General features: G+C 36.5%; 1 protein-coding gene across 1 annotated transcript; it reads left to right on the forward strand.

Annotated features, from left to right (window-relative positions):
- The first annotated feature begins 395 nt into the window (after positions 1–395).
- Positions 396–4,074, forward strand: LOC128552772 (DNA-directed RNA polymerase III subunit RPC9-like). Its single transcript, XM_053533835.1, has 3 exons — positions 396–540; positions 3,091–3,194; positions 3,523–4,074. Exon 3 carries the CDS (start codon positions 3,532–3,534, stop codon positions 3,940–3,942), a length of 411 nt encoding a protein of 136 aa, XP_053389810.1. The 5' UTR covers positions 396–540; positions 3,091–3,194; positions 3,523–3,531; the 3' UTR covers positions 3,943–4,074.
- The last annotated feature ends 14,827 nt before the right edge of the window (positions 4,075–18,901 follow it).

Consider the following 18,901-nt stretch of genomic DNA (forward strand, 5'->3'; position numbering starts at 1 on the left):
ACGTCCATTTTGCTGTAAAATATGGTAAAATATTTATATGGAACCCGTTCCAAATAACAGGATAATGCCATAACAATACAATATAAGCTCTGACTGAGCTTTTTAACCGACTACTTTAACATTCTACATTGTAGAAAAAAATTCGACCCAAATGTGCTGAAATACCTTAAACAAAGTATCACTATTCATATGTTTTTTCGTTCGATATTTTTGTTGAACTAAGATAGTTCTCGAAAAAAATGTGATTAGATATATATGTTTCGATATATGGAAGGCCGTACACGCCATAATGATATAATGGAAGTCTATGGAAAACAATGTTCTCTAACCTACTTTTCCTCCGGCTTTATGGTACGGTTTGGTACGCGAAATAGGCACAACTTGCGCATGGACATAGGTTGTTTCCGGTTAAGATGTCAACAAACATGTAGACAGCGCTGAGATTTTATATTTCCTGGCATTATTTGTCCTAAATAAAAGTTATCAGCATAAACCATGTTTATTTTCAGCAAAAAGGCAGTCTCAAGGATTCTTAACTTGGTAATTTTAGAAGTCACCCTTTTAAAATTCGTAGTAAACAGGCACGATTAATGGATAAGTTTTCCAGACATGTTGCAGCATATTTCATCTACAAGTGCGGTGGTATTCGGACACGACATTAAATGTTATCGGTCTAATGTTTTCAAAATAGATAAAATATACTTTTAAAGTGATGGATGTAGGGACCTTAAAATTAAACAACAAGTAATACATGAAGGAAGAGTTTAGACTTTCAGTAACCAGTAGTCAAAATAATTCGACGTTCGGATTGTTTTATATTTGTGACTTGCAATCTAAACGTCAAAACTTTGAATGACCAAAATAATAGAGGATGAATCAAAGTACACAGTCATGTAAAGTTATTGGTTTTATCGCTTGCGCATATTGGCGTGTATACATGGTAAACTTTAATCGTGTACAGTACATACATAGGTTTAAATCAACAGAAAATTTGTAATCTTGGATATTATTTGATAATTTTTACATAAATCTATCTATCTATCTATCTACATCGTTACAACCAACAATCGATTTCCGATTATGACTGGTCGGCGCTGTCAGAGAAACAGTTGTTAAAGAAATTTAGTATATTACAGTATTAAAAGTAAAAGATAAAAGGACAGTATGCTACAGTTAAAATAGGACAGAATGGAAGAATTACATAGTGACCGCCGCCAGCCTCTCTGTAAAGATACTGAGGCTGGGGCTAGCTTTGACTGTGTGGGGAGGGAGTTCCAGAGACGGATGGTTCTAGGGAAATAAGAGTTAGCAAAGTATTGAGTGCTGGAATAAGGGATCAAGTAGTTCAGGTTTCTAATGGGGGACAAGTAACCTTGGTCAATAGCAACGGTCTGGGTCCTTACTTTGTAAAACAAAAGTAATGAACAGTTTAACCTACGGTACTGGAGAGTTTTCCATTCTAAGGATTTCAACATTTCAGTTACACTGCTTGTATAGTTGTAATCATTCATAACATACCTAGCTGCTGACCTTTGGACTCGTTCAAGTTTATGGGTGAGGGTTTTCTGCCAGGGATGCCACACAGTTGAACTGTATTCTAGCTGGGGGCGGACATAGGTGGTGTATGCAGCTTCTTTGACCTTTATGTTATCTGTCTTGACATTTCTCTGAATAAATCGAAGGGAAGAGGTTGCCTTAAAAGTTATGTTTTCTATGTGTTGTGACCAGTTCAAATCATTGGAGATAGTTATTCCTAGGTCATTAGCTGATGAGGTGGACTTTAACTCTGTATTGTGTAACCTGTAGGGATATATAAAGGGATTTCTCTTCCTACTTACTCTAAGGACTTCACATTTGTCGGGGTTAAATTCCATTTGCCAGACTCTTTCCCATGTTTCTAATTTATGGAGATCTTCTTGAAGGGCTATGCTATCATTATTTGATTTGACAGTGAGGTAAACGATGGTGTCATCTGCAAACATACGGGTTTTACATTTGACTGAGTCAGGCAGGTCGTTAATGTATACAAGGAAAAGGCAAGGCCCAAGGACAGACCCCTGTGGAACTCCAGACAGGACCGGAAGTTCGCTGGACAGGTGACCTTCAACTGCGACCTTCTGGGTACGATTAGAGAGGAAAGATTTGACCCAATTAGTTATTTGGGGACTAACACCTAGGGATTGTAACTTGTAAATTAGCCTCAAATGGTCAACTTTTGTTTAGGGGTCACATTTTTTGGAAATTGTAAATCAGGTGTTTGCAAGAGTTATCTTTCCTGTGGGGACTTGAATCCCCTTTTGATACATGTAAGTTTTATTTGAATTTATGGCCAATTCGTGAAATAAACGGCATTTAAACCTATAGCATGTAAAGTGTCTGCAGCGATGAAAATTTCATTGGAAATTGCTTCAACTATTTTGGTCTTTCAAGTGTTTGACGCGAGTGGGGACATTGCCCATATGAAAAAATTATCTCAATATTTCCTAAGATCGCGTCAAATTAGTTGGACTACAGTAACCAAATGCCTAGTTTGTGATCTAGTAATTATTTGGCACAGGGTTAGCAACAACCACAGGAAAGATAACTCTTGCAAACACCTGATTTACAATTTCCAAAAAATGTGACCCCTAAACAATTTTAACGCTCGAAATCGCTTTTAAAACCTAGCTTATAGTGTTGCATAGAAGGGATCCTAATACTATATGAATTTTAAGACGGGAAAGTATGGAGGTTGGAAATTATACACTGTTTTCCAAAGTGAAAGTACCATGTATTTGAATGGGGCTAAAATTTCATTTTCATTTTTTACTGAATGACTGCATAGTGTTATTTCTAGAGATCAGAAAGGGCAGGGTACTGTCAAAAAGGGGCAGGGGGCCGCCAAAAAAGAGCAGGGTGCTGTTTTTAACATGAAAGTTACCTTAGTCGCGTTTCCAGATGTTTATAGTTATGTATTCATAACATTTATGATTATTGCACACTTATTAAAGAATGAAACATGGACCAGTTCATTTTAGATATTTAGCAGACTAAAGGTTAAATGTAAAAAAATAAAATCATAAAATGGATGTTTTGATTTTATATTTTCAGCTCTTGTTTGCTGTAGTGATACTAAGTTGGGTGTATACAATTTTGGCTGGACGCTGGGCATCAGTAAAATATTTGAAGGACACATACGGTATCGCAGAATAAAGGTAAACCACTTTATTGTCTTACTTACATGAGTAGAAAGATAGTGATAAAGATTAAGTTCATCCTCTTAGTTTTGGCTCATACATCATTACATGTCAAAGTAAAAGTTGTGCTGGGCGTCCTCTGGTTACTGAAATGTTAGGACACTTTGGAAGAACACTTTGGCCTACAGTTATCATACTTAATAGGATGATTGCATGTGGTCAGTAGATTGCCTTTATTTTTTGTAGGGGTTAATAGGTCAAAGGTTATTGTGATCTCTAGATTGAAAATGGGACAGGTCGTCATTTAGGGCGCATGTGTTTTATAAACAGCACTTTTTTTTTTCAGCTTGGCAGAATGGAGGTGAAAAATGACAAGTCTGCAATGCTGAGTAACTATGAAGTCCTGAACCTTCTCAGTGACATGCACAAAGGACAAAGTAAACAGAGCAAACTTCAAACTAACCTGGCCACAATATCGTACGAGATAACTCATTACCTCGAAAACTCAGCATGTTCGAAACAATCACCTGAACTTGTCGCAAATTTCATTAAAACTTTAGATAGGTTTAAACTGACAAAAGCAGAAAAGATGCAGCTGTTGAACTTGAGGCCAAAGACTGCTGTAGAAATTCAGTTGATAGTTGAAGAAAGTGAGGAACGACTGACGGAAGATCAGATTTATGAGTTGTTAGATCTAGTGAAAGAACATTTACCTGGTGGTGATGAGGAAGAGGAAATGGAAGAAGATGACCAGGGACAAGAATAAAATATGAATAGGACCATCCAATTGACCTGTTCAAAATTTTGATTTTTTTATAGATTCTAGATGCAAAAAGATGTTTTTGTGTATTTTATGTGTACTTCAATGAGGAAATAAATCATACCTCGCAAAGCATAATTATGAAATTATTGAAACTATTTTAAATGTTTTAGCAAAATTGGCCTTTATTGACTTGCCCTTACATAATTTCTGATGGCCATATCAAGACAGTAGAATTGTGTACAATTAAGGTATTTCTGCACATTTGATAAACCAGAAGTAATGACGTAACATCATTTATCTGGAAAACGTAGAATAAAGCCTGGTCTCTGCATACAGAAATGAAAATTATTTTATGAATTACGGTAATGGCAATCTGGGGGTAAATTGAGAAATACAACAATGTTACTATCTTTCTACAGATATGATATTAAAACATCTGACATGTTAAATAGTTTCAGATAATGTCTTAAAATCAGTTTGAAATATTTGGATCTCATTATTCTTGAGCAAATATCTCTAAAACTAGCACACAGCCTATACATTTTATTTCACAGTATTACAGACCATATGTTTATTTAAGACTCTGAAAAGTTTCATTATTAAAAATCTACATTGAAGAAACATTTCTATTTGCTAAAATTTTAATAAAACTGTGATTTTCCCATAGGCTTCTGTTATGAAAACATGCGCGAGGTCCAAAATTTTGAAGCAAAATATCAAGCACACAACCATATCTTTTTTTTTTTTTTTTGCTGAATTTTCTTAAAGTTTTCTGAAGTTCTGAAAAAAAAACAGGTTTTAATAAAATTCTAAATTGGTGATTTTTTTTATCTGAACGTGCAAAACTACCTTGAATGAATGTATTTGAACATTTACCAGGTGAGGATGACCAATACATGCAGGTGAAAAAAACAAAAAATGTAACAACTGCATGAGATAATCATGATGGAAAGTAACTACACACCTATTTAGTTTGTTCTTGCTTCTTTGTTTTCATAGCAGAAGGTGGGAACTGTAATAAATATTTCAAGTTTGCCATCAATATGAATTTCTATTTTCTTCTGTTTGTAAGATGCACATTATATGTCAAACTGTCATTTTTAGGATTCTTAAAAATATAGTATTTTAAGCTATGTTAGCAAATAAAATGTTTCAAAAGTTCATAGATTAACCATTGTTTTCAAGAAGTCTGCACTTGCATAAACACCAATTAGCTTGACTATGTGAAGAATAACGAGAGCCATTCTACTCACACGAGGCCACCCGTCAAGGGTCAGCTTCACACTTTGGTTAAGGTTTTGCATGTCAGTTAATACCTTAGTGACCATTGCATGTATTGGATTGAAGCTTTACACCAGGCTTCTTAGTGATCAACTGAAATAAGTTACATAACATTTGGTTGAATGTAATTCAAATTATGGCCCCCTTGTAGGGTTGGATACCGGTTCCCGGTATCGGTACAATACCGAATAATCACTTCGAAAAGTACCGGTATATACCGTTTCGTAAAAGAACCGGTACCGATTTCGGTATTTCCATAAAAGTAAAAACAAAATTCTTACAAAATCTGCTGCAAAATAAAGCAGAAATTTAAGCAAATAGCGTAATAACGTGATCGACATTGTTTTTACTGTGATACCGCTCAGAGTAACCTCCCTTGACATGGAGAGCCAACCGTGCGAATAGTTTCGTATGCTAAATATTCCCTGAAATACTTCTTTCCCCGTCATTTCAAACAACGTAAACCAATACTTAATTTCAAAATATATGACCCTATTTTTCTTTGTAGTTTTCTTTTAAAACCAATGAAAAAAAATGATGTAAATAAAAAATTACGAGACTAAGCTGTAACCTACGTAAACAAATAATCGGTTTCCGCGAACCATTAGAAATAATGTTATTGTTGGAATGTTGGTTGTTTCAAGTGTTTTGAAGGTTGTTGTACAATTAAAAATGTGTTGCAAAGTGTTTCACTTTATAAACTTTACTAGTCAACCAAGTCGAAGATTATCATGAGTGAGAATGAGTCTGACTTGTTAGAGGGGTAGTTTGAAAGCTAATAAGTGTTCAGTTTAACAGTTCTAGACAGTACTGAGCTTTAAAAGCATTGCTACAGTGAGTGTATTCATAAATTTTAATTGCATAGTGAGCGAGGTATCTGCTCTAGATTTTTATTTTGGAAAACTAGTCTGTAAGATATGTTTATTTTTAACTCTTTCATAACCTAATACATACAACATTCCATTAACAAACTTAAAATGTTCATTTAACACAGCAAATTTTCATGTATATCTACTTACATAGGTGTATATAATACTAAGCGAATCATTGCTTATGTAATGTACTACAAAGCATGGTATCGGTATCGGTATCGTTAAAAATACCGTATCGTTTCGTTGGTATCGGTATCGGTATCGGACCGCTTCGTCCTTAACGATATCCTACCCTACCCCCTTGTTCTTGTTTAAGTTTTGCATGCATCTGGCTATCAAGCTGTACCTCAGTAACAACTGTTTGCATTGCTTTGAAACTATGCACAGTGCTTCCCAGTCATCAGACCTACTGATACATAAACAAGTTCGATAACGATTGTCTGCATTTAATTTATCTTGGACCTTTTCTGACTTAGATTTGGTTAAATTTTTGCATGAGACTATCAAGGTATCTCAGTAACACCTATATGTATTGGATTGAAATTTCATACCGTTTCCAAGTGATCATACCTACAGAAAAATACAGTTAAATAACTCTTGGTTGGATTTTAATTAAATTACGACCCTTTTTCTACTTGGAAAACTTGGTTAAAATTTATTTTGCAACTATCAAGCTGTATGATAGTAAAAGCATAAGTATTGGACTCACACACTGCTTCCCCAGAAATAACAAAGTAAGGTTACTCTAAGTTGACTTTTATTCAAATTATGGCCCATTTTTAACTTTGGTTAGTTTTGCATGCAAGCTGTCTTAATAAAATTTTAATTCGTTGTGAATTGTAATGAAATAACTAGCACAAGTCTGTCAAGTTATGGCCTTTAATTGACTTAGCTGTCAAAAAGTTTAGCACACTATCTTATGGACAGCTCTTGCTTATGCAATATAATTGAACATCACCTTTCAAATACTGTGGAATCATTAATATTCATGGGGGGCTAATTTTCATGGATTTCGTGGTTGAGTCAATCCACGAAATTTAATCCCAACGAACAAGTAAAATTCCCATTTATTTTATGTTCAAAAGTTGAAATCCACGAATTCATATCCCCATGAAATTGCCGTTTTGACCAAAACCACGAAATTTCATGCCCACAAAATTAAATGATTTTACAGTAATTATTTACAAAGGCAGTATGAACACCTCCCACTTCGAGACAGATGGTGTGCTGTCATAGATACAGCCTGTTCATCTTGGTTTTTAAATAGAATGAGCAAAACAGTTTTGTTTTTAGCTCACCTGAACAAGAATGTTCCAGGTGAGTCATTGTGAATTTGGGATACCTGTGTCCATTATTGTCAACAATTTTAACTGGCAATTTTAGCCTAAATTTAGTGGAACTTGGTCAGAACCTTTTGCTTAAGTAACATTTGGAGGATTTTAATACTTAGTCATCTCTTGAATAAAACACTAGGTCAAACATTAGACTAGATGCCCATGGGCATGTGGAGCCCACCAGCTGCCAAAAGGACTGGGAGTTGCACACGACACTCTGTCTCATTGAGGCAAACATTTACTTTCCAAATAAAAAACAGATCGCAAAAAGTTACAAAATAAGTTATTTAAAGTAACAACAAAGAGAAGTAAATCTTAAAAAAAATCTAAGTCCACACAATAATCCTTAACAGTAGAGATAGGCCAAAATACACCTCAAAATTGGATGTAACATGCATGTTGTACTAAAGAAAAGTGGTCTTGATTTTTCTCTACGACCAGTAATAAAAATGTTATAATATAAGCCGTTCATAGTAACAACAAAGGGAATTAATTCTAGGTTCTTGCGCAAGACACTCCGTCTCATGATGGTGAATGATTGTGCCAAGTTACATCAAAATCCCTCTATGCATGTAAAAACAAGTAAATGAAGTATTGCCATGCAATACAAAGTCCCCTACTGGAAGGCACCTAATTTTCTCCACGGCAGTGTAACATAATGAACTGATATCTGTCAATGATGTATAAACAATATTGTACTATATAAAAAATATCAACACACTTGGATTAAAATGTGCATATATAAAAAGCCACAGTTGTTTTCATATTGATTTTTTTTTTGGCCGATTATAAAAAAAGTTATCATATAAGTTATTTATAGTAACAACAAAGGGAAATTGATCCTAAAACAAGAGCTGTCTCCATAGGATGACACATGCCCCCGATGGCACTTTGAATGAATAGTTATGGCCGATGTTAGAGTTTAGGACCTTTGACCTACAGAGCTGGGTCTTGCGCGCGACACGTTGTCTTACTGTGTCACACATTCATGCATAGTTATTTTAAAATCCATGCATGAATGACAAAGATATGGACCGGACATGCCCATCAATGCACTATCATGAAAAATGACCTTTAACGTCTAAGTGTGACCTTGACCTTGAGCTACGGACCTGGGTCTTGCGTGTGACACGTCGTCTTACTGTGGTACACATTCATGCCAAGTTATTTGAAAATCCATCCATCGATGACAAAGATATGGACCGGACACGCCCATCAATGCACTATCCTTTAACGTCTGTGACCTTGACCTTTGAGCTACGAACCTGGGTCTTGCGCACGACACGTCGTCTTACTGTGGTACACATTCATGCCAAGTTATTTGAAAATCCCTCCATCGATGACAAAGGTATGGGCCGGACACGCCCATCAATGCACTATCCTTTAACGTCTAAGTGTGACCTTGACCTTTGAGCTACAGACCTGGGTCTTGCGTGCGACATGTCGTCTTACTGTGGTACACATTTATGCCAAGTTATTTGAAAATCCATCCATCGATAACAAAGATATGGACCGGACACGCCCATCAATGCACGATCCTTTAATGTCTAAGTGTGACCTTGACCTTTGAGCTACGGACCTGGGTCTTGCGCATGTCGTCTTACTGTGGTACACCTTCATGCCAAGTTATTTGAAAATCCATCCATCGATGACAAAGATATGGACTGGACACGCCCATCAATGCACTATCGTTTAATGTCTAAGTGTGACCTTGACCTTTGAGCTACGGACCTGGGTCTTGCGCGCGACACGTCGTCTTACTGTGGTACACATTCATGCCAAGTTATTTGAAAATCCATCCATCGATGACAAAGATATGGACTGGACACGCCCATCAATGCACTATCGTTTAATGTCTAAGTGTGACCTTGACCTTTGAGCTACGGACCTGGGTCTTGCGCGCGACACATCGTCTCACTGTGGTACACATTCATGCAAGTTATTTGAAAATCCATCCATCGATGACAAAGATATGGACTGGACACGAAAATTGTGGACAGACCGACAGACAGACGGTTCAAAAAGTATATGCCTCCCTTCGGGGGCATAAAAAATCTATATAATGTAAGTCCACAAGAAACTCTTTACCATATAGAGAAAGGTCACCACAGAAAAGTGGTCTTGATTTTTCTCTATGACCAGTAATAAAAAAGTTACAATATAATCTATTTATAAAAAACAAAGGGATGTAATTCTAAAATCAAGAGGGCCATGAAGGCCCTGTATCGCTCACCTGACCTATTGGCCTAAAGATCATCAAGATTAACATTCTGACCAAGTTTCATTAAGATATGATCATAAATGTGGCCCCTAAAGTGCTAAATAGCTTTTCCTTTGATTTAACCCAGTGACCTAGTTTTTGACCCGACATTACCAAGATTCGAACTTGACCAATAGATCATCAAGATTAACATTCTGACCAAGTTTCATTAAGATATGGTCATAAATGAGGCCTCTACAGTGTAAACTAGCTTTTCCTTTGATTTGACCTGGTGACCTAGTTTTTGATCCTACATGACCCAGATTCAAACTGGACCTTGAGATCATCAAGATTAACATTTTGACCAAGTTTCATGAAAATACTGTCATAAATCTGGCCTCTTCAGTGTTAGCAAGTTTTTCCTTTGATTTGACCTAATGACCTAGTTTTTGACCCTGGATGACCCAATATCTAACTCGTTCAATACTTTACTGAGGGTAACATTCTGACCATGTTCCATTAAGATTGGGCCAAAATTGTGACCTCTAGAGTGTTAACAAGCTATTCCTTTGATTTGACCTGGTGACCTAGTTTTTGACCCCAGATGACCCAATGTAGAATTTTTCCAAGATTTCATTGAGGGTAACATTCTGGCCGAGTTTCATTAAGTTTAGGCCAAAATTGTGACCTCTAGAGTGTTAACAGTCAAATTGTTGACGATGGACACAGGGCGATCACAATTTAAAGCTCACCTTTGAGCACTTCGTGCTCAGGTGAGCTAACAAGGGTGCTTCATGGTGGTGAACATTTGGTCCAGGTTACACCAAAATCCCTCCATGCATGAAGAAGAAATGCTCCGGACAAAGTCATTCTTGAACTTTACCTTTGACCTCTAAATTTCACCTTAGACCTAGGGACCTGGTTCTTGCGCTTGACAATACATCTTATGTTGGTGAACATTTGTGCCAAGTTACATCAAAATCCCTCCATGCATGAAGAAGAAATGCTCCAGACAAAGTCCTTCTTGTATCTGACCTTTGGTCTCTAAGTGTTACCTTGACATTAGACCTTGAGCCTGGGTTTTGCACATGACATGTTGTCTCATCCAGGGGGATATTTGTGCCAACTGATATTTAAATCCTGTTTTGTATGACAAAGTTATAGACAGGGCAGGAAAAAAATCTATTGACCTTTGATCTCAAAGTGTGACCTTGACCTTTAAGCTAGGGGTCTGGGTGTTGCGCACGACACGTCGTCTCAACACGGGGAACATTTATGCCAAGTCATATTGTAATCCCTTGGATGACAGAGTTCTGGATTGGACAAGAAAAAAACCTTAGACCTTTGACCTCTAATTGTGACCTTGACCTTTGAGCTAAGGGTCCGAGTTTTGCACATGGCATGTTGTCTCATCATAGGGAACATTTGTGCCAAGTAAAAAAAAAACACTTCATGGATGGCTGAGTTATGGACAGCACAGGGAAAAAACTGACCTTTGACCCCAAATTGTGACCTTGACCTTTAAGCTAGGGGTCCGGAATTTGCGCATGACACATCGTCTCATCATGGGGAACACTTGTGCCAAGTGATATTAAAATCCCTTTATGAATGTCAGAGTTATGGACCGGACACGAAATTGTGGACGGAAAAGTGCACTCTTATAGTCCCCGAAACTGGTTTTCAGTCAGTAGGGCACTAATAATGCTCCGGACAAAGTCAATCTTGTATCTGACCTTTGGCCTCCTAAGTGTGACCTTGACCTTAGACCTAGGGACCTGGTTCTTGCGCTTGACACTTCGTCTCATGGTGGTGAACATTTGTGCCAAGTTGCATCAAAATCCCTCCATGCATGAAGAAGAAATGCTCCGGACAAAGTTGTCATTCTTGTATCCTTTGACTTCTAAATGTGACCTTGACTAGGGACCTGGTTCTTGTGCATGACACTGTCTCATGATGGTGAACAATTGTGCGAAGTTACATCAAAATCCCTCCATGCATGAAGACACATGCTTCATACAGTCATTAATGAATTTGACCATTGACTTCTAAGTGTGACCTTGACCTGGGGTTTGCACAGGACACTCCATGGATAGTGAAAGGGTTTATGGTATTGGATGGAACCATTAAACAATCAAGTTGTGACCTTGACCTTAAGCTGGCAGGGGTGAATTTTGAATTCTGCACATTGTCTTGATAAGGGGAATATTACATTACAGCCAAGTCATATTAAAATCCTGGGGTTTAGGAGATACAGAGCAGACATAAAACGGAAGGCTCAAACCTTTGACCTTGAGTTGTGACCTTGACCATGAGCCAACATGGCTGACTCATGAGTTCTGCATATCGTCTTGATGAGGTGATTAATTAACCAAAGTTTCATGAAAATCCTTCAAGGGGTTTAGGAGATACAGAGTGGACACAAAATGGTAGGCTCAAACATTTGACCCAGAGTTGTGACCTTGACCTTAAGCCGATATGGCTGACTCATGAGTTCTGAACATTGTCTTGATGAGGTGATTATTTGACCAAAGTTCATTGAAATTTCTTCAAGGGGTTTAGGAGATACAGAGCGGACACAAAATGGAAGGCTCAAACATTTGACCCAGAGTTGTGACCTTGAGCTGACATGGCTGACTCATAAGTTCTGCACATCGTCTTGTTAAGGTGATCATTTGACCCAAGTTTCATGATTATCCTTCAATGAGTTTAGGAGATCCAGAGCGGACACAAAACTGAAGGCTCAAACCGTTGACTTCCGAGTTGTGACCTTGACCTTGAAGCAACATGGCTGACTCGTAAGTTCTGCATATCGTCTTGATGAGGTAATCATTTGACCCAAGATTCATGATTATCCTTCAAGGGATTTAGGAGATACAGAGCGGACACAAAATGGAAGGCTCAAACCGTTGGTTCTGCACATTGTCTTGATGAGGTGATCATTTTACCAAAGTTTCATGATTATCCTCCAAGGGTTTTAGGAGATACAGAGCAGACACATAATGTTACGGACAAACGGAAGGACCATTCCTATAACCCCCACCACTCGTGGCGGGGGATTAAAAAGCCTTTTCTTTGTGGCAGATAATAGGTTATTTTCATTCATCGCTATGTAGAGATGGACGCTGTTTTAGAAACCAAACTTTTAGGGTATATATAATCAGTTGTCCCTTAACTCCCACACTGAAAAATAATATTCCAATGGTAACATGAACTTTTGAAACTTTTTTAGTCCACAAGTCATATCTGGCTTAATAAAAGACAACAAAACATATATACAATCATATTTTATGTACAAAATATAACAAAACAACACTATGAGTAACTGGATCAGTCAAGACTATCTAAATAAATATACATTTAATCTCTGTGTAAGGCAATAACATAACAACCAATCAAGCTGCTTTCTGCAAAACTGTGCTACAGAAAAATTATGCAGAAAATATAAAAAGGCACTAAATAAGATGATAAGTCAAAGATAAAGGTCTGCAATCGGACTGAAATGTACGAAATCTGAAAACTGTTAACATATTCTGGATTATGATGATTTTACATGCAATTATCAACGTTAAAATTTCTGAACTTTTCTAACAAGTAAACAAAATTCAGCATAGTTTTAATTACCTTATACTTATAGCTAACAAAAGGATACTATTAAGTGAAATGATAATGTATTACTGGTTTGGGACCAGTAGCTAGACAAAACTCCTTGAGCCGTGCCATGAGAAAATCAACATAATGGGTTTGCGACCAGCATGGATCCAGACCAGCCTGCGCATCCACGCAGTCTGGTCAGGATCCATGCTGTTCGCTAATAGTTTCTCCAATTCCAATAGGCTTTAAAAGCGAACAGCATGGAGCCTGACCAGACTGGTCTGGATCCATGCTGGTCGCATACCCACTATGTTGGTTTTTTCATGGCACAGCTCCCTTACTTTTCAGTCATTATTCTTCAATTCATTTGATCATCATTAATAAAACATGCATCCCAAAAACTTGCACAAACTTTGTGAAATTACCCAAAAACAGAAACCACAAGCATTAAAAGACATAAAATATTGGTTTCATATGGAAAAAAAATGGAATCATAAAAACTTGTATTTGAAAGCAAGTGGTTACATGAATATATTTTAATAATGATTGATAGCTATCTTGAAAATGAAAATCAGTAACTCATACATTTTACCTTCCTGTAATCAATAGTGCATAATCATAATAAAGGTTAACAGACTATCAAAAGCGGCAATAACAAGAGCTGTCAGTAAGACAGCGCGCTCCACTATTCGGCGATTTGACAGTAAAATGAATATATGTCTCAATAAGAGACCTCTACTTTAAAAGAAAGACACACCAAGGGGCATAATTCTGTCAAGAACACAAATTAGAATTATTGGGATTGTTACCACACATGCAGATGATGATGGTAAAGATATATTTTGAGTTTCAAGCCATTATATAGTCCCAAAGTTATGTCCAGAAAACGAAGTTTGTTAAAAAATTTAAGTATAAAAGGGGCATAATTTGGTCAAAAATACATAGAGTTATGGGGATTGTTACCACACATGCAGATGATGATGATAAAGATACATTTTAAGTTTCAAGTCTTTATCTTCTATTGCATTAAAGTTATATCCAGAAAGTGAAGATTGCAAAAAAACCTTTAAGTACAAAAGGAGCATAATTCTGTTAAAATACAATTAGAGTTATGGGGTTTGTAACCACACATGCAGATGATGATTATAAAGAAATATTTTTAATTTTAAGTCATTATCTTTTAAAGTACTAAAGGTAGGTCTATAAACGAAGCTTTTGAAAAAATTTAACATGAAAATAATTCCAAGAATAACACCTTGGTGACCTTGACCTTGGGTATAATGGGCCCAGCCCCTGTACATACTTTGTTTGTATGCTGGACAATGTTTATGTAAAGTTACAGTAAGATATAAGCAATAGTAACAAAGCTATAACAAAAAAACAAAGGTTGCCCAAAAACTTTAACCTAAATATAACACACTGGTGACCTTGACCTTGGGTATAATGGGCTCAGCCCGTACACATACTTTGTTTGTATACTGGACAATGTTTATGTGAAGTTACAGTAAGATATAAGCAATAGTATCTTAGAGAAAATGTCCAACTAAGGAGGGAAAGGTTTATGGGCCTTCGTACATGCGTATTTAGTAAATTTTCCATATGTCTGGAGCCATATCCAAAACATGGTTTGAAGGATTTAAATAAAACAGAATACAAATGATACCTGTTATATGTGCAATTTATATGACAGTTAAATGAATTATCTAGACTTACTAAAAGATTATGAGATATATTTAAAATGTATAACTAAGAAAAAAAATCTAATAATACAAAACCTTCACAATGACTAGATTTTAAACATAAAATAAACTAAGTAAATATACAGAAAGCAAGTAAATATTCATGTTTTACATTATACTTTACAAAATTTACAACTTGTCACTTTTAAGTTGTTAAAAAGTCGTTTCAAGTTATGCATTTTTCCACATATATATTGCATAAATGTTTATGTGGTTTTTTTATTAAGAATGCATTTGCAGTTAAAATAATATTTCTTGTTTGTAAGAGTTATAGCCCATTATATTAAAACTGTAAATAATCCATAAAACAACATGCTTAGTGTGTAATGATGCATATTTCTATTTTTAAAAAATCAGCTATCATATGGACAAAGACACGACTTTTACTAAAACGTTACTTTAATGAAACATTCTGAAATGCCTTATTTTCAGATTATCTCCCTTTTATTTAAGAATAAACTTGAAATATGAGTTGATGTACAGCTTATACTGCTTTTTGTTATAAGGAGGACTCATTTCTTTAGCTTGTAACTTTCTTCAACTTAACATAGTTTCTTCTCCATCTAACAACTGATTGCATGTATTGATTTTCTGCCGTTTGACCATCCAACATACTTCTGTATTTGGATATCATCGTTAAAGAACTTTTAAACGCAATGGCATACATGAAACTGATGTCACAAATGACGCCATGCCCCCAATATAAGTTTGAATGTCAATATGAAACAAGAGCTGTCTCCATAGGATGATACATGCCCCCGATGGCACTTTGAATGAATAGTTATGGCCAATGTTAGAGTTTAGGACCTTTGACCTACGGACCTGGGTCTTGCGCGTGACACGTTGTCTTACTGTGCCACACATTCATGCGTAGTTATTTTAAAATCCATGCATGAATGACAAAGATATGGACCGGACACACCCATCATTGCACTATCATGAAATATGACCTTTAACGTCTAAGTGTGACCTTGACTTTTGAGCTACAGACCTGGGTCTTGCGCGCGACATGTCGTCTTACTGTAGTTCACATTCATGCCCAATAACTTTAAAATCCATGCATGAATGACAAAGATATGGACCGGACATGCCCATCAATGCACTAACATGAAATATGACCTTTAACGTCTAAGTGTGACCTTGACCTTTGAGCTACAGACCTGGGTCTTGCGCGCGACACGTTGTCTTACTGTGCATCACATTTATGCGTAGTTACTTGAAAATCCATCCATGGATGACAAAGATATGGACCGGACACGCCCATCAATGCACTATCATGAAAAATGACCTTTAACGTCTAAGTGTGACCTTGATCTTTGAGCTACGGACCTGGGTCTTGCATGTGACACGTCGTCTTACTGTGGTACACATTCATGCCAAGTTATTTGAAAATCCATCCATGGATGACAAAGATATGGACCGGACATGAAAATTGCGGACAGACCGACAGACGGTTCAAAAACTATATGCCTCCCTTCGGGGGCATAAAAATATTGACGTTTCAGGTTCCATTTAACGGAGTTTTAAAATGAGTATGTAACAATCTGGAACACAAGATAAAGTATACATGCAGATATGTAGTGGCAAATTAGTAATTTTGCTATGTGTATGTGTTTGGAGCAATATGAATATATTTTATGAACAACATTTCCTACACTACAGAGACAAAACATATATTTGTTTCCTGATAAACATGCTTCAGTACATTCAATTATAACAAGAGATGTCAGTAATGGTGACAAATGCCCCTGCAGCGCCTTGACCTTTGACATGGTGACCTTGACCTTTGACCTGGTGACCCCAAAGTCAGTAGGGATCGTGTACTCAATAAGAACTATCAGCATGTGAAGTTTGAAGGTCCTGGGTGCAGTGGTTTGCGAGTAAAGTGCCTTTATGCAAAAAGTTAATGTGACGAACGAACTAAAGGACGGACAGTGGAAAACTAATATGCCTCCCTTCGGGGGCATAAAAACTAAACTGGCCTAATTCTAAAGTCATTGTAATATAGCTGTTTAAAAAATATCACAGAAAATTATTATTTTTGAAGACACAAAAACTACAAAATATTTAGCACTAAGAATCATTTTCTTCAAAATCCGTCCGAGTAGAGGGTTACCTTGCAGTAATTTTAATCAGAGTATGAATGATTATGGTAAATACTACCTATCTGTATTTACTGTAAATCGTGTAACTTTGTTTTTCTTTAATTTCCGACAACAATGTTTAATTACCATAAGTTTTTAGATATTTTAAAAGCTGCTTGTTTTGAAGTCAACAGGTGCTCTGTTTGAGGGTATTTTTGCTAAATAAAAAATTGTGAATATCATCAGATCTACAGTAATAATGTTATAAAGACTTTCAACTATTTTGCAGAATACCCTTAATAACTAAGCTTAAGTAACATGATAAGAGTAAGCACTATGCAGTACAATTTGCACTAGGAGACCACCTGAGGGAAGGTCAACAAGAGCTGTCCGTAAGACAGCACGCTCGACTTTTCTCAGTGCTTGATTGAATTAGAGCTTTGCCAGTAAAAACTTTATAAAAATTTTAACCAAACAAATCTAAGGTAAAAAGGGGCATAACTCTGTCAAAATTCAAATCAGAGTAATGGGGATTGTTTCTCCTGGTGTAGACTTTGATAGTAAATAAGTATTAAGTTTCAAGTCCATAGCTTTGATAGTAAAAAGTGGTCGCTTTGCACAACTGGTCTCTTAAAACAGCATAATTTGTTTTTTATTAACACAAATGGGTACTAAACAAGAGATCACAGAGTGATCTTGGCGCCCACCAATGTGCCATTTTTGAGTGTTCCAAATTTCTAGACTTACTGACTAGCTCAAGGTCAAATTTCATTTCCGTACACAACACTGTGCATGTGGTCCAAATTCGAAATCTGTAGCTTGAGAAATGTGAAAGTAGATCACTAGGTCAATGTCAAGGTCAAAGTTTGTTTCGGTACACAATCCTATGCAAGTGGTCTAAATTTGAAGCCTGTAGCTACAGAAACGTGAAAGCAGGTCACTAGGTCAATCTTAAGGTCGAAGTTCATTTCAGTACACAAAACTATGCAAGTGGTCTAAATTTGAAGGCTGTAGCTTGAGAAATGTAAAAGTAGGTCACTAGGTCAAAATCAAGGTCAAATTTTATTTTGGAATACAAAACTATGCATGTGGTCCAAATTTGAAGCCTGTACCTTCAAAAATGTGAAAGTAGGTCACTAGGTCAATGTAAAGGTCAAAGTTTGTTTTGGTACTCAAAACTATGCATGTGGTCCAAATTTGAAGGCTGTAGCTTGAAAAATGTAAAAGTAGGTCACTAGGTCAAAATCAAGGTCAAATTTTACTTCGGAATACAAAACTATTTATGTGGTCCGAATTTGAAGCCTGTACCTTAAAAAATGTGAAAGTAGGTCACTAGGTCAATGTAAAGGTCAAAGTTCATTTCAGTACACAAAACTATGCAAGTGGTCCAAATTTGAAGGCTGTAGCTTGAGAAATGTAAAAGTAGGTCACTAGGTCAAAATCAAGGTCAAATTTTATTTCGGAATACAAAACTATGCATGTGGTCCAAATTTGAAGCCTGTACCTTCAAAAATGTGAAAGTAGGTCACTAGGTCAATGTGAAGGTCAAAGTTTTTTTCAGTACACAAAACTATGCACATGGTCCAAATTTGAAGGCTGTAGCTTGAGAAATGTGAAAGTAGGTCACTAGGTCAAAATCAATGTCAAATTTAATTTTGAAACACAGAACTACGCATATGGTCCAAATTTGACGCCTGTACCTTCAAAAATGTGAAAGTAGGTCACTAGGTCAAAATCAAGGTCAAAGTTTTTTCCAGTGCACAAAACTATGCATGTGGTCCAAATTTGAAGGCTGTAGCTACAGAAATGTGAAAGTAGGTCACTAGGTCAAAATCAAGGTCAACTCATGTCAAGGTTCATC

Source organism: Mercenaria mercenaria, unplaced genomic scaffold (assembly GCF_021730395.1).
Source record: "Mercenaria mercenaria strain notata unplaced genomic scaffold, MADL_Memer_1 contig_3138, whole genome shotgun sequence".
Taxonomy (NCBI): Eukaryota; Metazoa; Mollusca; class Bivalvia; order Venerida; family Veneridae; genus Mercenaria; species Mercenaria mercenaria.